The 22,037-nt window shown below is 42.3% G+C and overlaps 1 protein-coding gene across 1 annotated transcript; it reads left to right on the top strand.

Moving 5' to 3' along the window:
- The first annotated feature begins 7,685 nt into the window (after window positions 1-7,685).
- On the top strand, window positions 7,686-10,728 carry LOC306709019 (peripheral myelin protein 22-like). Its single transcript, XM_079177030.1, has 5 exons — window positions 7,686-8,057; window positions 8,833-8,924; window positions 9,138-9,231; window positions 9,348-9,488; window positions 9,607-10,728. The coding sequence occupies exons 1-5, from the start codon at window positions 7,790-7,792 to the stop codon at window positions 9,762-9,764; spliced, it is 753 nt and encodes a 250-aa protein (XP_079033156.1). The 5' UTR covers window positions 7,686-7,789; the 3' UTR covers window positions 9,765-10,728.
- Window positions 10,729-22,037: the final 11,309 nt, after the last annotated feature.

The following is a 22,037-nucleotide window of genomic DNA, read 5'->3' as shown; positions in this document are numbered from 1 at the left end:
GACCACTGTGTGAGTGCCTGGCCCTGCGTGCTTGGGATGCCTTGGGTGTGACCAGGGTGGCCTGAAGTTTGTGTGTGTGTGTGTGTGTGTGTGTTATGGTCGCTCCAGCTGCCTGTCGTCTGCAGCCCCATCGGTTCTCACTAAAGGAAGAGAGCCAGCCAGACAGCTTGACTCAAGCAGACACCACACACGCACACACACGCACACACACACACACACACACCTACACACACACACACACACACACACACACACACGCTAAGAGAAAAGGCTACTCAATGGAAAGAACTGCTGATAGAATTCGGAATTTCCCGGTCACCGGCAAGTTCCATTTGGAATTAAGCGCTGGTCATTTTCCGGCTTTTACTGTTGCACTGATAATCTCACACTGCTCGTAGAAGTCAGAATGGATGAACCACAGAAAGTCAAAATCCAATAATGAAACTGAAAGAGTACTTGGCATTCAGCCACCTGTTATTAGACACAGAGGTATTTCAATGCATTTGTGTTATGTGTGAAAAACGTACCATCACGTACCATCACCACAGAGTTTCCAGTTTTCACTAACTTTTCCAGTCATTCATTGAGCAACAATTGCAGTGTAGCTAAGTCTGGTGACTCTCAGGAATTGGCCAGCGCCCTGCTCCCCCCCCCCCCCTCCCACAGCCATGCGTGTAGTTTTTACTGACTGGAGATCTACAAACCCAACCATGACCTCAGAGAATGAAATATTCTCCTCGGAAAACCCCCACATCCCCAAAGTGGCATTTTAGGTTGTCAGCTGTACTGTGACTGTATATGTAGTTTGTGTGTGTGTGCGCGTGTGTGTGTGTGTGTAAGAGAAAGCAACACAGACAGAGATTTAGTCTGTTTTCCATGAGCATGCATCTCGAACTTGTGCTTGCTTTTGCGAGTAGTTAACACGTGTTTGTAAGTGTAGTATTTATGATATACATTCATTTTTAATTTTTAAGCCCAAAATTGTGGGATTAGTTCTTGCAGTAATCCACTTTTTATCAAGGATGAAGCTGTACTGTAGGCCCACTGTAACGAGAGCCCAGGTAATTGTTTTGAAGGGTAACTTTATTATGGAAAAATATAAAAACAAGCCCTGTTTTCAATTAAGTCTTTCCATCCCATCCCCCCACAACTCACAACTGAAAAAGTGGAGAGCTCAATCCAAGCTGCCATGCTATATTTTCTTCTCTGAGTTCCCCACTTGCCTGCACCATATGGCCAAGAACGGGATTTAATGTAATTTTTCCGCATGCACATTCCAAACCTGTTTTGGTCTCGGATGATGGCCAGTGCTTTATTTATAGTCATTTATTTTCAAACTTTTTGTGTCAAAGGAAAAAAAAACGAAGAGAAAGTGCTTTATTAAAAAGTGAAATGTTGAAAATGTATAGATTTGTTTCTGTTTGTTACACTGCTTGTTGTTTATGACCACACCCAACTTTTCTTTGGTCGTGAAAGGGTGAATTCATTAAATAAAGGAACCTAGCAGGAACACATGTTGTGAAACACTCATTTGGGTGGGGGAACAGGCTAAGGTCTCATCTGGAATGCATAAAGCATAACAATACATCCCAACGTCTCTCATCGCTCTGGCTGAAGAGTGAGGTTAGGCTGGGAGAGGAGTGGGTGGGATCTGCTATGTCTCAAATCCTGCTGGAGTAGTATAGGCTGCAGTCTGTAGATCAAGATGTTCTTCCTGTGCCCTCCTTCATATATGTGAAAAATGCACTTTTGGGGGAGGAAAATCTTTCAATTGTCTGGCAGTTACTTTAGGTGCTAATCTGTAAAATCTGTGTTTTATGGGGATTTTGGACACATCTTTCATGATAAGCGGTGACTGCGGGTTTGTTTACGCACTACATTTTGAAGATATCTTCTCACAATCAAATAACATAGCCAGTATATACATATATATTTTTCCTGAGATTTTTCTTTGATCAAGTCTGTGTTTCTGTGGCCACATACTTTTCGGTCCGTGCTCAGTTATGGGGGTCATCACTGTTTGCTACGCGTCTGTTTTTCTATTTCTTCCAATACAAATAATGAAAAGGTAGTAACACGATTACGAGTCTACAGCCATGCGGCTCTGTGAGGCTGTCCCAGTCACTGTCTGATTAGCATGATAACACGCTAACACTTGCGAACTGGCAACAAACACAGATGAGGCTGATGAGAGAGACATTAGTTTACAGGTTTCTAATCGTAAAACAACAATTGGACAAATGAGAATTTTGAACTGATGGCACTAAATTAAAAGTGAAGGTATCTGCAAAGTTATGACAATCCCTCCTAAGGAGGACATGAATGTGTGTACCAAGTTTTAAGCTGCTGGTAGTGCTATAGAGGAAAATTCAAGGGTTATCAAAGTCTTAGGATTCATCATATAGGGACAAGGAATGTATGCACAAAATTGCATTGCAATCCATCAAACATACGATTTTCAGTCTGGACCAATGGAGGAGCAACTGACCGGCAGTTTGCCATCACTAGAGCTGTCCTGCTATAGCAGTCAAATATTTGGATTGATTTTAGGATTTGAAAAATATGTTGTCAGAGCCATAATACCAACATTGTGGAATTTGTGGATGTTTCCCATTGTGTGCTATATGCATGTGTGGATTTGTAGCCCATGTCTGCCAGAATTTATCAATGCATCCTCACCTCCTCCTTCACTCTTCCACTGAGAGCAGCTGTCAGTGGGTTCTGTGCACATCCTGTGTTATAGTGGCTACTTGGGCTGCAGTCCAGACCATTGCAGACGGATGCGCACGCACAACACAGATACTCTGCTGCAAGCCAAGCTTCACGGCGTGGCCACAGCTTCCTCTGGCCAGGCCACTAGACAGTCGGAGGGCTAGCCATTGCTGTTTATGTGTTTCACCACATTGCCCAATGGCAAGCAAGTTTGACCAACCATCTCTGACAAATACAGACAGGAAACCAGAGCACCATGAGTACTGGATTCCATTATCAGGTTTTCTTGTATCAGCAGTCAGATGACTCATAACTCAAGCAGTCAGATGTAGATAAAACTCCAGCAGCATGCTTAGGAATGGCCTTTATTCTTTGGCCTCCTTTCTTCCACACAAGAGAACAACTAGCTGTTTACTAGCCGTCCCTAAGCTAACGATCTGTTGACTCACCTCCCAGCTGTTTTACACAGACTTAATAGTAGTCATTGCCTGACATTTAACGCAAAAAACCTCTTGATGACCTCAGGGGGTGTACCCGAGCTGCTCTCACCACTGCTAGCCACACATCTTGCTTTAGACAACAAGTAAATGCCTTAGATAACGCACTTAATAGGGAGTTAAAATCAGCTCCTTATTTTCCAGTTAGACCAGATTTACAAAAGTGCTGGCAACACTTCAGGAAAGAAAATATTCACTGGAACGCACCTTTCTTCGCAGAAAGTCAGAATTGGCCGCCTGTAAAGGAAGTGCTGCACAGTTAGCTGTTAAAGGAGCACAAATACACTGCTTGGAAAAGATAGCACCCCGGCAGTAATGAGAAAACCACTGATAACAAGAGGACAAGAATTATTGGGAGTTGAAGGGGATTTTAGGGGATTTTAGGTGCAGATCAGCAACTCAATCATATGACCACGAGTGTTGATATATTCGATTGGAATTAAAATGAACTAACATGGAGTGTGTCGGATGCAGCTTAGATATGTATCCATAGATAGTAGAACTACAAGAACCGAGTAGAAATGAGAGCAAGGCGATTCAAATTCTTTCATAGCTTTTATTGCTCCATTCCAAACCCCTGAGGCCAGTTTCACTCTGATTCGATGCAACAGTTTGTATGCTGGTCTCGCCTGTTGGGATGTGTGCTGATGACATCGGCTCCAACAGGAAGCCAGGGGCTAATGATTAGCACATGTTTAGGATCACTAGGGTGCTACAATCTGGAGTTTGTCATGCCGTATGTCTCTGATTTATTTGGTTGTTGTTCCTTCACAAGAAGGGACAGGCCTGTTTTTAAAGGGATAGAAAAAAAAGCCCCCTCCCCTCTATAACGTCTTGGCCTGCTTTATCTGAATTTACTCCTGACCAATGGAGATCTTCAGCTCGGTCGCGGTTCATTTTGGAGCTTCAGAGTTTAAAATGGGAGAGGTGAGACGGGGCATGCACGGCACGGATGCTCTAATATGATCCTGCTTTACACTTGCACACAGACCTGCATGTTGCTTTCACACACAGCAGAGATTCATTTGATAGTAAAGCCCCTCGAAAATAAGCTGCAGACATTACGTATTACAGTTTGAGGCCTGGTCATATTTGAAGCCAGGGGGAAAAGAAATCAGAGAGCTTGTCCTTTTGTGAGTGCACTTTGTGCATGTTTTTACGGTCCGTGTAAGCAAGCAGTATAGCACCAGTGTCAATGTGTGTGTAGAGCTTAACATGGCCTTGCTAAGTGTGCCATCCTTTAACGTAGGTCTGGGTCTGGAGGGCTCCTCTCCAGCTCCTCCTGCGTGGTCTGCGGGATGTTATCTGATAGTCACTAAGTGTTGAAACACAAACACGAAGAGCAACAAGAGAGAGGCCAGTTCAGCCCTGGGAGCACAAGGAAAGAGACGAATGTCACTGTCTATGTTTTCAAGGAGGCTTGAGTGATGTGTTTCACACTGCATTTTAAATCAATCCAGGCCACAACACAAACAGGTCAAACTAACACACGCTATAACCAAAGTTATCCAGCTGTGATGATTCAGAGATTTCCACTGAGATATCTGAAGGATTTAGTTTTCATGGACAGGCGTTGTCAGCTACTCCTGATGACGTTTGACCAGGCTGACTTCAGAGCTTTAGTGTTTTCCTCTTGTTCTGGCAGTGGCGTCCATACGTGAAGGAGCACTGAGGCGTTCCACCATTCCTTCATATTCCCACAAGTAAAATTGACTGTCCAGCTGTCCCACAAAGGCGTCCTCCAAGACAGCCAAAGGCAGGGTCATGTCCAAAACCAAAACCTAATTCCCAATCATCTCGCCCCTTCTCTCAGTCCGGAATCCAAAAGAGTCATTTGGCCCCTCCTGCAGTCTGGCGCTGTTTACCAGGGCTGGGCTTGAAGAGAGGCTGACTCATTCTGTCACCAAAGAGCGGACCATTACAATGACGTGCCTCCACCGCAACACAAGACTTGACTTGACTTTAGATTCAAGCACTGTGCTATTGAATAAACAAACATGAACTTTGGCATAATTTGCATTGATGTCAAAACGAAACCTGAAAGTTGGCACAGCACCTTGACTCCCAGCCCTCAACACAACACCACACATCCAAAAACATTAGTGTAATTATATAAAATGTAGATACAAATGTCAGGAGCCATATAGTCAATAGCTAAATGCATAGGATTCATCTTCATTATCCACACTGTAGATGTATTCGCTGTATGGTTTCCTATTAAAAACGGATTTTGTTTTCCAATAAAGTCGCAGCCCAAAGTTTCATAGCATTACAAATAGCGTTTTCATTAAACACTTAAATCACTATATGACGCCTCTGTGGTTTTGTTTTGGGTCAGCTGTTTTGCTTGAGGTACTGTCTGAACAGCACTGTAGCTCTTTTGTACAAACCAGTGAGGTTAACTTGAGGAAACAGAAAATACTTCAGTTTACATCAACAGACTTTAAACTTTCTAAATAACCAGCTTTCTAAAATAGCTCACCTGGTGAATCTCTCAGTGAAGCGGGGTGTGTCGGTTTTAAATTTCAACTGCAGCTTCGCCACAATGGCTGTGACTTTAGTTACGGGTGGTGAGCTATACTCCTGCCTGTTTGCTTTGTAATCCCACACTTTCAAAAGAAGAAAAGAAGAGGAGCTGTGTGTTTTCATTTAATGGGTTTGGGGGTCATGGTTTTGGATGGTTTCCAGTGCTTTCAGCCATGTAAGACAGATCATAACTATTCAAAGGTTTGGTTGAGCTATCACTGACAGCACGATGTTTTTCAGTCAAAGGGATTGGCACTAACAAGCATGCAGGGTAAAGTGTGAGCGACTATACCCACACATCGTTTTAGAGTGTCTTCACAATAACTGTTTTTAGGAATGTTATTAAATATCCAATCACTGTGTAATGATATAATGAGTGCAATCTGAAGAGCTTATGAAAAAAAATAAAGCTGCAGCAAAAAAAATAAAGGCGGGGCACTTTGTTGTTCACTGCAGTGAAGCTTCATTTACTGAGGAATGTATCACAAATGCCATGTCATGAGCGCTCCCACCGACAGCAACAGAAAACCTTTAAAATGGTAAGCTGTCTCTCTTTGATGTTGTTCTTTACATGGATTTCTACAGTTCAAAAGGATGAAATAGACCCGCCCTTTTAATATTCCGCTCTGTACATATCCACTTTGTGAGTAGCAGTGCAGGATTGTGTGTGAATCCTCCTTTGATTAAAAGCAGCGTTAGACCACTGTGACATTTATAGACTCCACTCACACACCTGCTCCAGCTGGGCAGCCAGCGTTGACTTCTCACCCATGCTCTGCTGCTGGTGCTGGCGCTGGCGCTGGCACGGCCTTCCACCTGACCACCGCACCAATTTACATCTTCATAAACAGCATCGCGTCCAGCTGAGTGGTCGGCTGATTGTCAAAGAGCTCTCTCTCTCTCTCTCTCTCTCTCTCTCTCTCTCTGCCCCCTCCAGCTCTGCCAGGGCTCACAGAACTGCCTCATCCGGCATCCCACAGCAATCCTGGGCAGCAGCTCACAGTTCCTCCCCATCGCGTGTTTACTAACACAGACCACAGGAATCCACCTGATGTGCCAAAGAAACTGCATGAGAGAGAGAGAGAGAGAGAGAGAGAGTGAGAGAGGCCTGAGCTGTGCTCCCTGACTGCAGCAGCTGATCACCATCACGTTCGTACTCGGGTGGTTTCAAAACAGCAAATGTGTGCTTTTGTCACTGCTGTCATTTGGATTCTGGTTTGGTTTACACCGTTGTCACTTGTGAGGAAATGGCCTGAGACCACAGTGTGATGAGGGATGCAGAGCCACGGCGGGCTTTTGGCGGGCGATCTTTGTCACTCATCCCCGAATCACGGTGTGCACGGAGACCCAAAGCCGTTTCATCCATCTAGCATGACCGAAACATTGCGCTGTGTTAACTCCCCACGCCGCTGGACAAACTCTCCCCTTCTCTCCGCAGACGCAGGAGTAAACAGGAGGACTGCTTCACACACACAGGCATTCTGGGCATACCGCGGGGCCTCAAGAGGGCTGGTCTGTTCACACACACACACACACACACACACACACACACACACAGACACACACACACACCATCTGGACAGAACACTTCTGAAGCTCAGTGTGCACATTTGAGTTCTGCCAGTCAATGGGGGGTGATAGGGGCTGTCCAGCCACCTCAAGCCATCTGGGAAAAGATAATCAAGAGCCATCTTCAACGTCCTGACAGCTGGTCAGATTGTTAGGATTTCAGGTGTGGCCTATAAAGTAAAAACATATATAACATATAAATTATATTGCAGAGCAGTACACAACATGGGAAGGCAGGATCCGGCCTTTTTTATATGGAATCATCACTATAAATATATCATAAAATTACTGAGAATCACAGACACATCATGCCTTCGTTGGAATTTGGCTGATTACATCATAACGATGTTTTATTACAAGGAATGAAATAATGGATGTTTTATGGCATAAATGCAGAGACAGTCCCACTTACATTTTGTTTTTAAGGCTTTGCGGTTTGCACATAGGAATATCCATACAATCCTGTGGATTTAAGAACAATCCAGATGATAGGCTTCCACGGGGAGAGGCGAAGAAGAAAAAGAAGGAAAAAAAAAAAAAAAAAAGTTTTAGGACGGGCCTCTGGTGACGTGCAGGGCCTGCAGGGCGGTATTTCTCAGGCGGAGAAAGAGTCGGACTGGGGCGTGTGCGCCACATCTGGAATAGTAGCTGCAGAGAAAGAAGTCGAGAGAAGCAGAACCTCGCTGATACTCGTCCCAACTCTCAGCACTCCCTTTTCTTTTACGGATACAAACCCTCTTGCTTTGCCTATTTGTAAGTTGGAGTAATGTGTTGGAGTTCCTTTTGTTTTTGTCAGTGAACTTTTGTTTTTTTTTCCATTTACTTTTTTCATACAACAGGACATCACCCCTGGAGTTTAAATCGACTTTGGATTTCCTTTCTGTGATGCGAAGAAGAAAAAAAAAAGCAACTCTGTCTCACATGTGTTAGCTTTACCTGCCCGACTCGCGCGTGTATCACCATTGTAGATGTAGATATTCATACTAGGAGAGTTAAAGCTCGAGGCTCGCGCATGGCGCAGCACTACGCTGGAATGTTTCTCGTGCAGATGGCTCGCGTTTGTTTCCCAGCAGCCTGCATTGATTAGTGGTGAAGCAGCCTTTTCTTACTCACGCCCGAGACTTCTCTTGAGCTCTTTGACTCATTTATGCAAACACGCGCTGCTTGAATCAATGAGTTGTAATTAAACCATTCGGACTTGTATAAATGGATCAAAAGTTCAAAATCGTGAAATCAGCTCGAGAATCGATTTAGTTTCAGTACTGCAGTCTGACTTAAAACCCAACATTGACCATGTTAGGCCCATCGGGAAGAAATTATTTTTCCTTCCTCCTTTCTACGTTTGGGTGTAAGGGGATACTTTCACATTGAGGTAAACACTGCGGTTGGTGCAGAAGTGAGGAAATAGTGCCCTCTAGCGTCGAGATGAGCTTATATTAGGCTGCACGCCTGACGTTTTCTTTCTTTTTTTTGGAAATATGGTAAAGTCTTGTGGATTGACTTATTCTTGTCTCGTGTGTCACTCTAGATCTACTTGGAAAAATGCTGCTCTTCCTGCTCGGAGTGCTTGTTTTGCACATAATCATTCTCATCCTTCTCATTGTGTCGACAGCAGCCAGTGTAAGTTGTCCTGTTACACTTTATTCAAATCACTTTTAAATTCTGGGCGTGAACAACAGCAGCATAGAACAGGGGCATGATGTGAACAAGCTAGACTACAGCTGCTTTATTGCAACGCTTAATAACTGTTATTGGTGTTGGATAGTACAGCCCTGGGCTGTTCTGTGGATGCTGCAGTGTATTTTAATGTTACTGTGTTGTTGTGTTTACCAGGCCTGGACTGTAGGTGGGGATAGTAGCACAGATCTATGGTACAGTTGCATGACAACTAATGGAGGCTACCACTGCAAGCCAGCCGGCAATGAAGGTTTGTCAGCATTCCTGGAAAAAAAGAAAGAAAACTGACTGAGTTATGCCTTTATTGCCTTTGATACAGAAAAGTTATGAATGTGTTTAAATTCATGCTCTCCATCTGTCTTCTAGACTGGATCCAGGCAGTGCAGGCCCTCATGATCCTGTCCCTGCTCTTCTGCTTCTTCTCCCTCATTGCATTCGTGTTTCAGCTGTTCAAACTGGTCAAGGGCGGACGCTTCTTCTTCACCGCCATCTTCCAGATCTTGGCAAGTGAGTATGACTTCATCACACGCTGCCGGGTCACGCCCTGAGCAGATGCGGAGTGGAGCAGTGAGGTCATCTGCATTCGCTTTCGGATCCCCCTCACCTCTCTTCTCGTCTCTCCTAGGTGTGTTTGTGATGTGCGGGGCAATCATCTACACCGTGATGCGTCCGGATGATGGATCCGGCACACAGTTCGGCTACGCCTATGTGCTGGCCTGGGTGGCTTTCCCTCTGTGTCTCATCAGTGGCCTCATTTATATCGTTCTGAGGAAGAAAGAATGAGAGAGAGAGAGAGAGAGAGAGAGCAGAGGAGAGAATAGGAGGGGTAGTAAGGTGACCCCTTACAACAACATCGCACTGTGCCTACTGCCCACAGACCATAGACTGACATCCCAACGATGTACATGTGTCACCAATCATTTTAAACACAAAATGGAGACATTTATCACTGCTGGGGATTCATTTTGCTGTATTTCAGTATCCACTACATCCCCATCACATGCTGAAAACTATCACACCTGTTTGCTTTGTCGATTTCAACAGTGTTACTACACATTTCCTGCAGTGACAGGTTGTCTCCAAAATGGGTTTCTAAATGTGTTGGCGACAGATTGATTTTTTTGTTGCATGCTGGCACCCAACTTCCACAGATCCATCATGTGTGATAACAAAGACGAGTAATCTCTGCCTTGCTTCAGTACAAAGATGTACATAGTGTCTGTGGTTTTTAGACATATTTATAACATTTTTACATACATTTTTGTACATAGTGTTGTCAAGTTAACATTGTCATGCTCATTTACGTGATAGAGTTTTTTTTTTGTCTCTCACAAATCATGCAGCTGTGCCAAAGAGATGTCCCTTAATCTGCCTGAGTATCAAGCTTTTTTTAAATTCTCTCTTTTTTTGTTGAGTGTCCAATGCTTTGAATCACGTGCCTTACTTAGAGTATCTGTGTTGTTCTTGAAGGAAATGAGTAACTACAGAAATTAAAAAAAAAATAATAAGAAGTCTTAATAAACTCATGAAGTTTTTCTGAATTATCATTGTACTTGATATGCCAATTACATTTCTTTAATGCATTTTGTAATCTAGGTTTGAAAAATGGTGCTTTTGATCTACTATTCTTGAAATGTATAGCCTACTTTGTGTTGCAAGTGTGTCATGTCCTGTGATTAATTTGCTTTGTACAAACCCCAGTGTGCATTTTTGTCAGTATTCTTCTAAATAAACCCTTTGAAATGAATCATTCTGACTGTTGAAAGGTCCAGCTGTATGTACAAGTTACAGAGGGTGTTCACGCCACACAGTAACCCTTTCTACCAGATATTTCTTGTTCAGTGGTTTTACTCTGAGCTTATACTAGCTGATATATTAACTGTACGGTATGCTGGGATGAGCAAATGATTAACGTGTTCGTGACTGACCTTGATCCACGCAGCTACTTGTAATGGCTTAATTGTACCACATGGTGGAGCTGCAACACACACCACATTGTGGTGTGTGTTGCAGGGAACCATGAATGCTGATGAAATGCCTGCACATAGTATATAGTCATATTTAGATAAAATAAAAACGTTGAGTTCAAATACAGAAGGAGGTCTTAGTGATTGACATCAAAGCTTTTGAAAGGTTAAAAATCACTATTTTGTAAACTGACTTTTAATAAAAATAATTTCTCAGTAAAACTGATCAAATAGCTTTTCATGTACATTCATCTAGACCGTACACACTCACACTTTGACATTACAAATGGCACCATCTGGCTACAGTTTGAGAACATGCTTATCATCCGCCAGCAGCAAACAACATCACATCAAAGTGTTAAATGGCTCATAAAAAATGCTTCAGAAGCATCTCTGTGAGGAAAAGTACATAACGTTTTTTTTTTAATCAAATCAGACATATTTAGATCATTGGCTGCACATTTATGTCAAGCTTCTCAGAAAAGACATCAATCTGTCTTTGTGCCTGACAAGTTTCCCTGACAGATTCTCCCCTCTAGTTTACATATATTAAACGTTTAACTTCCCCATACAATATTTATTATGCAGGACATACTTACACAGCTGATACACTGCAGCACATCTGTTCTTTGCTCATCGGCTGCACAGTGATACTCCTGTAAAATGGACTGAATAGTGCAAGAATTACCATGAGATGAGTATTACTGTTTGTTTTCACTCAGAAGTATTCAGACCTTTTAATAAAGTATGAATACATAAAGCAGCTAAGCAGTCAGTGAGTGAATGCTCACGTTGCTTATAATCCCACTAGGTGGAGACTGCAACACAATGTTCTTGTTATTTATTTCTCCCAAAGACCTTTTTTGAACTTTTTAGAATTTTTTAAAAACAATCAAAACTATGTGAGTGGTTGTTAGAGTCATATGGAAGAAACATTTAACCGTGTCTCCCAAATTAAAGAAGATATATTCCCCCTCTCTGTTTTCAGTTCAGTGTATACGATCCTGGGCTAACGTGACATTAATCTTCTCTCGTGCTCCCTCTCAGAAGTTGGCACCACAGTGGATTATTAAATAGGATTCTATTCTATATATCGGATAAACGCAGTTTATAGATGTCTTACACTTGACATCAGAATCAAAGTTCACGGTGACCGGCTCTCAAATGTACAAAATTACAGCGTGCAGATGGTGTACAGTGTACAGGACAAATGCTGAACTTCCTGTTAGAATAAATGAAATAGTATAATAGTGAACAGGTCCCAGTGTCTGCCATGTGAACAAAGCATTAATGAATCACAAATTGTTAGAATACCCTCTTTGTTGATTATATAGCATTGGTGAACATATCGTATGTGTATATACAGTATATTATACATCATATAAGTCACACCCATAGCAATTCATTGAATTTAACTGTAAAAACACACATTTTCCTTCTTTTATATTGTCTTACTACCATTAAACACATGCTGATCAGATAGTTATCTTTAAATGTGTCTTGCTGAAACACTGCCGCTCTTAAAGTTTCATGTTAGTTATATCTCACTTCGAACATGACATGAATCACAGCATCGTCAGAGTCCAGACATGTTCACAGACATCACCAGCAGCCGTGAAGGATACACACCAACCCTTCTTTTAGCCTCCTACCAGACTCCAAGGTACCATACTACCCGACGCCATCTGTGCACACACTTGTATGCTCATGTGCACGGCTGCAGTGCAATATTCAGGAAAACAGATTTAACCACACACACATAGTCGTGTTACATCTCAACCGGTGTGAATATCATACAGTCACTGCAGCTGAACATGCAGATAGGTGATGAAAATCACATTCTCAGGATTGTTGGTCAAAAGAGCTTTTCCTATCTTCATCAGTCCTGACACAAACGAGAGGCCAGTTCATGTTGCTCTGGTTAAAGTCCCTGGGCATACAGATAACATATTGAAGATGTCAGGAAAACTCCGGAGGCCTATAATGGCCTCACAGCTCCATTTCAAACGTTGTTAACCTTAAGGGTTATTTATCACTGGGAGGGTCACCGGGGGGCACTTAGTATTTACTGCAGGACATGCAGGATGGGGGATTGAGGGGAAGCCACCCTCATCACCATCCACTGGGTGCTTATTTTGGTGGCTGTATACATACATCAACACTGTTGAACTGCTTGATGAAGACCAGGATATTTCCCCTTTTTAACAACAGCCAAGAACATTTACATGTAGCCCGTCAAGTGTTTTCTTGGTATCCCAGGAACGCATCAGGATCATTTCCATAAGTCTACGGTTGGGAATTTATCTGTTGAGGCAGTAATGGTTGTGAGGCACCATATACAATGGGGCTGCAGCCAGCTGATGGGTCCTTGAATAGGACATGTGAGGACTTCAGAGGAAGCTTCGGCCCTCCTCTCTTCTTTCTCTTTAGATTTGTTGTCCTTTTTATCCAGGGTGTCTGTCTCCCAGAACAAACCCCGAAGCCTTCAGATGTAGCTAAACGATAGAGAAAATGGGCAAGCCCAGTTTATTCAAAGCTGATTTCATCACGCCCATAAATCTTTGAGAAATCAAAGCCCATCTTATGCCCGCCCCTCTCCTCTTCCTTTGTCTTGCTAATACACATTAGTGAGCGGCTGGCTGCCCACTTTGACGGCAGCCTGGACAGGATCTGGGCAAAGTTGCAAATTTGGAACCTGGAGGCACCTTTGACCCATGACCCCTGCCGTTAAATCTTGCCACTTGCATCCGCCTTAGACCCCCGCCATGCGAAGGAATCTCCCGGCTCCATTTCCTGCCTAAAACTGCCTAAAACTCACAGGGAGACATGAAGACATATAGGATGAAGATGACAGGGGGATGAGAAACAAACATAGTTGTTTTTCCTCATCTGATTTGTGCACATGAATACAAATGCAGAAAACTTACATATGCATACACATATAACTAATGTACAAACATCCCACAAACACTGAATCATCCATCCCTCACGCTCTGTGGAGCTGAGCACAGATGTGACAGAGCCAGAAGTTTTAAAAAATTCATCACTGCATGTATGGACTTCAAAATGAGAGAATATTTTCAGTGAAGTTTAAGATAAAGTTGAAAAAAAAACGTGCCACCGTGTATATTCCCTCATCCCGAGTGACCTGAATGATATTTGATTCAAAACATTGCTTCTGTAACTCGAGACTTAATTAAAACAGTGTGTTGTAAATAATTTAGTGCCAACAGCGAGACTCTACAAGTCATGATCGTTGAGAAAGAAGGGAGTTGGTTACATGGGGAAAAAAGAAGAGAAAATTTGAACTGCTATTTTTATGCACATTAAATCTGGTTCCATAAATATCATGGAGGGATTCGGGAAGCGGTCACAACATTTGGTGCTTCAATATGGTGTTTCCCTCCATATTTCTTTGTGACATTTTCTCCCTATATTTGGTAAACAGATCAAAAACTGTTTAATTTCTTTCAGTCAAGTCAACATTTGATTTTTGTCTAAAAGGTTAGTTCTGTCATTCCTGAAAGCAGTTCCTGTCGGCAATGACACAGAAGGCCACATCACACTGGACTTCCAGGGGGTAGACTGGGGTATGCATTCCAGAGATATTCTACAAATAGTAATTGGAGTACTTTGATGTCATAAACGACTTCACCGAGCTCAGCAGAACTCATTTAAAAGCGGTGTGGCCACTAGCCAGCAACAAAGACCTTCTAATCTAACAAGGGTTTCTATACTGGTGTGAGGAGGCTACTGAGGCAAACATTTCTCCTTTAATTATAAAACAGTGAGTCGGAGAGTGTCTTGCCGCTCTCTGGTGTTTCAGGCCTGAGCAGAGCTCCTCCAAATTAGAGAGCAGTGTGACAGTGCCGAGATGCATCACTGTGGGGAAACATGGAGCGGTGGTTACACGGCTGCTGATCCATTTATGGGCTTCAAATACGCTTCCCACATTTGAGTTTGAGATGAAAATATGCAGATAATCTGAGAGAGCGTGTGCGAGCCTGCACATCCAGGCATGTGAGGATGATTACTGGAAAAGTGGCACAACAATGATTTGAAAACATTATACCGTGTGCAAAGGAAATTATCCTCTCTTCACGCATTAATGAAGAGCTAATCACCCCAAAATGACGATATTACATTTTTTTGATCATTTTGTCTACTAAATTGTGTCTTTGCTAAAACAAAAGTCTATTATTAAGTGCCAGGAGACTGCTTGTGGAGTCAGATGGTGCCAGTACAAAGAGAAATCCCTCTGTACAGCACTCCCACAATTAGTGTCTTTGACTGAAACCGCTGCACAGTAATCATGCCAAGTGAATTCAACTATTTTGTGAATATTACCATTTAGTCATTTTTACAATCTGTTGTGATGTCTTTTGCATCATTACTGGATTTGTCGGTGGTACAGAGCACCCCTGAAATAGATTGATACATATAGACATGTATACATGCATACATGCGTAAGATCCAATTACAGGCATTCATCTGTCAGTGGGCTAAATAAGCCAGAGAGGCAGACGTGATATCTGCTGGCAGATCAAATAAAGGATGGCGGTCGTGCCCTAATTGTGGGGTCAAACTGAAGTAGCTGTGTTATTTCAACCTCACTGACCCTGGCTGGTGGCCCCAATCTCCCCGGTGGATTTCAGAGTGGATGGGGAGTTGAGACCAGCCGAGAAGTAGGTGTTTGTAGTGGGTGTCTTTGTTTGTCTTCCCAACCTCGAAACCCGTCTCTGGTGACTGATGATCAGAGTCCTGGCGGCTGCTCAAGTCTGTAATAAGGAAAGCTTGAGTCACACCTTTAGCAAACACTCTACTGCCCAAAGTTCAGAAAAAAAGCTGGATGAGATTGTTGCTTACACCAACTAAAAGCTTCACATACAGAGACGTACACACAAACACACAGGTGGGTCCAGAAGTTTAGACTCTAACTGCTCAAACAGACGCCCGGATACTTATCTATTCTATCTGATTCGTCAGTAGTAAAGTCCCATATCGCCTGCTTCCTCTGATTGGATGTAACAGCCTATTTCCTCCCATTTCCTCTTCATCTCCAGATCACTACAAGCCAGGCTAAGTTTACATCAAGCCATTGTCATTTTTCATCAATTTAAAAATAGATGAGGCCAAAATATCTTGATGCAAGAGAGACAGCTAAGAGACTATATATTATATAAAATACAGGTCAGCTGTTGCTATGCTGCAGCTGCAAATTTGTTGAAATTTTAAAGTTTAAACTGCTTCTGTGTTTTTATCTGCTCTTCAAGTGACAGACACAGATTCAGATACAATGGCTGGCTCAGCATAACAGCCACAAAGGCATTTTAATTATGTTTAAATGGTATAAACACGGTGATATTTTCAAATGGACCAAAATGTGCCTTTATTTTGAAGAGATTTAAAGTAGCAAAGACAATACTTCTTATCTGCAAATTCAAGTGTAAGAATGTAAGAGTACAAATTCCGAATTAGGGCCTTTAAAGAGTGTTGAGACTGGACAATGTAAGCGGCACGAAGGCCAGAAAACCTCTTTAAAGCTGCTGGCATAAACCTGTAAACACTAAAGAACCCCAGCTGTAAGCCGTCTAAATCTTGTTATCCCATAGTTAACCCTGTCAGCGAGAATGGTCAGCCACCTAAATATTAAGACAGAGGGAGAGAAAGAGAAAAGAGAACTCAGCGCACTGACTGCTATGTTCAGATGGGGCTAATAGGTTCCCCGAAACATCTGCGTAGTGCAAATATTGACTCCATCGTCTCATCTAATGACCTGGACCAAATCTGATCTCTCCTCCGGTCTTGTTGGCTATGACTAAAGACCCCGAACAGCTGCTCTTCACTTCTGTCCTGGGCAAATCCAGACCAGTCTGGATGTACTAAGACACACATCGCTAATGATTACCACAGCAGAGATGGGAGATTTTAGAGGTGTGGGCAATTGAGAAAGGTAAAGCTACAGAGGGATGGATGCACATGATATTTGATTATCATGAATCACTTGAGAACAATCTGACTTCAATTAGAAGTGTGTAACATATCTTCTCCCACCAAAATGTATAGATAATTATATTATTATGTCTGGGGAAGGACATTATTTGATTATCTGAATAATTCATTCACTATATTATTGGCAACAAGCCTAATTTCAAACATTCGAGCAAGTGAAATATAAGATCAAGACAATGGTTTGTGAGGCTACTGTGTAACTCCATTAGTTTCACATTCCACATGTAGATTAGCATCTGCTGTTGAAGTGAATAAAAGGTAAGAAATTGGAAGATCCACCATTTATTCAGAGCTCTTCAGAGAAATGATTTGTTGGAAAACCTCTCCTTTGCCCCGGAGAAGCGTCTTTCTGCAACAACACATTTTATATCACTTGCCCTACAAATTAAAGCTCAGTGAGAGCAGCCAGGTTAATTTTGAACATCTCTAAAAGCCTCCTATTCAATTCCTCATTGATGGTGTCAGACAGAGAAATTGCCCCAGGCTGTAAACCCTGTGAATGTGTTTTGGAAAAGTCTGAACTGGTGAATGAATTGTTCAGCAAGAAAACACTTAAACCCAGGCGCACCCTGTGCACAGCTGGCATGTACATCAATACTGTCAAGTATATCTCTGGCTACTGGAATACGGCTTATAAATGAATTCTCTACATGTATAAACCAAAACACGGGGAGAAAAAATGATATGGCTGAATTGCATAATGATCAAAACTCCTATTCTAAACAAAACCAAGCCAAGCCTGATTGCTCATTCTTCAAAACATGTAGGACTTCAAAAAGAATCAGCATTCTTCAGATATCTTAGAAAGCTTTAAGTGGCACTGGCCAAACAATGGTGATCATTAGCCATATCAAAAAGAGCATCAACTAATGAGCTAGTTAACCTTTCAACCTGCACACACAGGGCTCCTGATTGGCCAGTGAAGTCAAGCATGAGGCTTTGTGTCACCTCCATCAAACCAGGAGAGCAAAGCTTTGTTCGCAATCATCTGTCTTCTGTTTTCTGTTCTTTTTGTGCCAGTGGCTGCATTTAAGAAGAGCATACAAAGGCTTTGATGTTGCATGAAGCACACGTAATAGTCCCAAATGAAAACATAAAACAGCAATAGTTACATCTCTCCATGATGAAAAGCAGAGGTAGTTAAATCGTGGACAGACACCAATCTTTCTTTCATCCAATTATGCTCCATAAACGTTCAACATGGTTATAAATAGTTTTTTCTCAGAAATCTGTAAACTTGGCTGGAGATGAATTTTTTAATAGCTTCCTCCTCAGCTAGTCGCAGAAACTGAGGGCTGTCGGAGCCTTGACCCTTTTGCAACCTGCATGGGGCATAACCTGCAAAACCTCCATTGATTCATCCAAGAAAAATAAGTCTGCCTCTCTGTACAGTGCCCACAAAATATATATATATTTGTAACCTCCATGCATTAATCTATTTGCTGAATAGAAATAAGAGCAAAAATAAAAATAACACAAGTTGCAAGTGTTTTTACAGCTCCACTGGCGTATGCACTGGCGTGTGCGTGTGCGTATGCACTGTGATAAGACTTTTCCATCTGTGGCTGTCAAGGTGTCAAGAAGCCTTTTAAAAGCCCCAAAGTTCACACCTTGTTCGTTTTGTCGACACTAAACTTCTGGGTCATAAAAAAGCAGGATTCATGGGATGTAAGCTCCGAGTTAGCCAGGGGTAAGATGAAGATTTGAGCGCTGTAAAGCTCGTGGTGGAGCACAGCGGTCAAGTACTGACTTGCTATGGCCTCGAGGCTATACATCATCCCAGTGAAGCACAACAACTGGCAAGCGGTTAATAAGTCTTCATGGGTCATGTTACACACAGATTTGTCAAGCAAAGAAATTATCATAAAGTATGCACTACACGTAATGTGACACGGAAATAGTATAAGCATATAACACGCTATAGAACAGCACAGTGCAAAACATATTGATGGAAGCCACCTCAATTAGAAAGCTCCATTGATTCTCGATGTGCGATTGGACTATGCAAGGACAGGACTGTATGTCACACGTTCCTACCTCTGCCCCTTATTTCCCACGGGCACAACAGCCATCATAAATCTGATCTGGCCGTAAAACTCTGCCCTCAACTGAGATAAACACTTGGAGGTAAACACAGTCACTTAGACATTCCTTTGCACGCAGACTGTTTAAAACCTTATCTTTACCGTGACTATTATGAAAACGAGCTTAACACGGACTCGTAAAACTTACCAAACCATGTTTTGCTGCATGTGTTAAGCTAAACCGTGACCGTACAAGTAAAATCAAATACACCAAGGCCAGTTGTGTGTGGCTGCTGCACAGCCAGATGTCCGGACCACAGCAGCCTCATGCTAAGCCTGTGAGCGTTCACATGTCCTATACTCAACCGCAGCTAAAGATGAGCGGTGAGTGGAGCTGACCAACCCTAGCGGCTGTGGCTCACCCAAGTCTGTTTGGTCTTGGTGCAGCCTGAGAAAAACACAGTGAGGCAGGATGTTGCAGGATGTCTGTTGTGGGCAACGTGAAGTTCATTTTGACACTTAGTGACATGGTGACACATAGTGCAGGAGAAATGCTCTCACCTAAGCTCTTTGCTCTTATCAAAGCTGGAAGGCGAATTGCTGAAAGTCCTTTCTGAGTTTATCCCATTGATTTTGGAAATGTGTCATCAGTCGAAGCAATGTTGAAATTCCTACAGAGGGCTTCACATTTAAAACTGTGTTTTGCTTATTTTTACTTGATTTCAGCTTTTGACCCTCACAGTGCAGAATGCTGAATGTGCAGAGTTTGACACCATTGTTTTCACATTAATCTATCAAAGGGGGAACGTTTCTCACCGTAAATCTGTACAAATGAGCAAGATTCTGTGACAGCCAATCAGGGTCCGATATGATGTGATGTAGAAATATGAAGGCTGAGAACGTGTAGGAGACATTTTATGTCCAGTTGTTAAACTTTTACAATATTTGCATAATCATGGTTTCTGGAAGTTTTAACAAGGTAATTGGACTTCCTTATGTAAAAACAACATATACTGTACATTACATAAATTCAACACAAAGATTTATTCCAGTATTTTCATTGATATTGTATTTTATATGTTATAAAAACATGTTCGCTAAGGATCTTTAACCAAATTAAGTTTACATGTAATCATTAACAATGAATGTAACAACTTGCTGTGATAATAAATTTCACGAATTCTTAGTTCACGCCTCAGAAATTGACTGACATAACGTACTGTGTGAACTTTGACATGGATTTGTGTTAGGCGCTGGAATAACTAGTGAGTATAGCAAAGTTGATGACGGGGGCAGTGCAGCCATGTTAATTTAAATTAAGAAATTGGTGATATGCACTTGCTTCCTGTCTTAAGAAGCTTTTCGAAGATTAATTGCTTCAGACCAGGCTCTTACAATGTAGGTCAGATATTGAGCTTTATTTTAGTCTGTTCATTAGTTGCAAGAGGAAAGAGAGAACAGGGGGAAGGAGAAGAGAGAGAGAAAGCCCTTTGAAAGGAGCCTCTGAACCTTCGTCTGAGCTGTACTCATGCTGTCTCTGGGTGGAAGTTGAGTTCTTGATGAGCTAAATGCGAGTTTTCAAAGTTCGTAGGGCATGAAGCCATCTTTAAAGCTGACAGGTCTTTGATCCTGCGGTTTGCCATGATTTGTTTTTGATTCATGTGGAATTTGGTCTTTTTATTCATGTGGATACGCCCCTCCTGTTAACACACACACACTCATGAACTCATCCTTAGCCCTCACTCTGCTTCAACACAATCACACAGCGCTGACAGACCAAATGCGAAAGATGCCAAAACACAGCTGACTCGAAAAGAACTCCATCCCAGCGCTGCGGCAAAAACAGGCATGTGTGAGAACACATGCCTGTTTTTATCTGGTTGGAGAACAAGAAAATAAAATCACCCTGAAGGCAAAATGTAAGGTAATGAAAAACATAAAGAAAACATTTGCAAAATAACAGATTAGTCAGTATCATACTACTGGAAAGCGGTTTCACTGAGAATGTACTGCACAGTGTATAACACATTGCAGTTGAAACCAGGCCACAGTAAGCAGAGGATGTTCCAGGTGAAACAAGAGAACATTACCTTTCATTGTATTTGCCTTTAGACATAAAATATATGCTTACAAGGCCAAGATAAAATAAAACATGTCAACACTTCTGTAAACTCCTCGTGTCTCTTTAACCTCAGCAGACTGTTTCAACTTCATGCTCCTCTCTGTCTCGGTTGTACGAAAGTGTAAACATTTTTTAAACTCAGCATTCCTCATTATGACCTGAAAGTGGCATCGATCATTGTATCCTTTTACAAACTGCTCGTCCTGGTCGAAGAGCAACAGCTTGTATCGTAACTGATCAGGCCGTATGGTGCGTTCCCCTGTTTACATTCGTCGTTCACTTTCTGACACGAGCAACAGTGAGAAAGCAGAGGGAGCGAGAAGATTACCGAGTCTTTCTTCAACTTAAAGTTGTCTTCACAACAAAAGACTTTGAGGAGAATATACACGCAGCCCAAAGTGGCCGATCAAGTTCTTACCATTTTTTCCATGCAGTATCTCCATCGCCACAGTAGCCCCAACGTGTAATAGTGTAGTTTTATTTTACTGAACCACAGAAGAACCTCATCTCAGCTACTTGATCCAATTATGTCAGTCACAACCCAAATCTTGTGAATGTAAGTCAGGGATGAAATACAGATTAAAGTCCAAGTTAAAGTGAGAGAATTGCATTGAAGCTCAGTCCTCAGTTCACCACAACAATTCACTACAGCCGTTGGCACAATCAGCCTGTCAAGTCCATCACTCATGAACGACACCCTTACATACTGAAACTTCCTGTAAGCTCTACTTTGAAGTCCACCAGACTTGGACCTGGCGGTGCTCATGATGACCACATCAAACTCTGCAAACAGCTGCAATGCACATCAGAGCTCACGGATACGTCGAAACCAAAAAGACATCCAAACAGAATGTGTTTCAAAGAACGCAGCGGAAGTTAAATATATTAATTGCAAATGAAACGTTCTCTTACTAAACCTGTTTAATGAGTA

Source organism: Pholis gunnellus (assembly GCF_910591455.1).
Source record: "Pholis gunnellus genome assembly, chromosome: 17".
Taxonomy (NCBI): domain Eukaryota; kingdom Metazoa; phylum Chordata; class Actinopteri; order Perciformes; family Pholidae; genus Pholis; species Pholis gunnellus.
The sequence above is the reverse complement of the archived record's forward strand: the minus strand, read 5'-3'. Positions and strand labels throughout refer to the sequence as shown.

Excerpts from the sequence above, each read along its gene's own strand:
- LOC306709019 (XM_079177030.1), top strand. The coding sequence starts at position 7,790 with ATGATAGGCTTCCACGGGGAGAGGCGAAGAAGAAAAAGAAGGAAAAAA. Across the intron at positions 8,058-8,832 it reads CCCTCTTGCTTTGCCTATTT|ATCTACTTGGAAAAATGCTG; the intron begins GTAAGTTGGAGT and ends GTGTCACTCTAG. Across the intron at positions 9,232-9,347 it reads CAAGCCAGCCGGCAATGAAG|ACTGGATCCAGGCAGTGCAG; the intron begins GTTTGTCAGCAT and ends TCTGTCTTCTAG.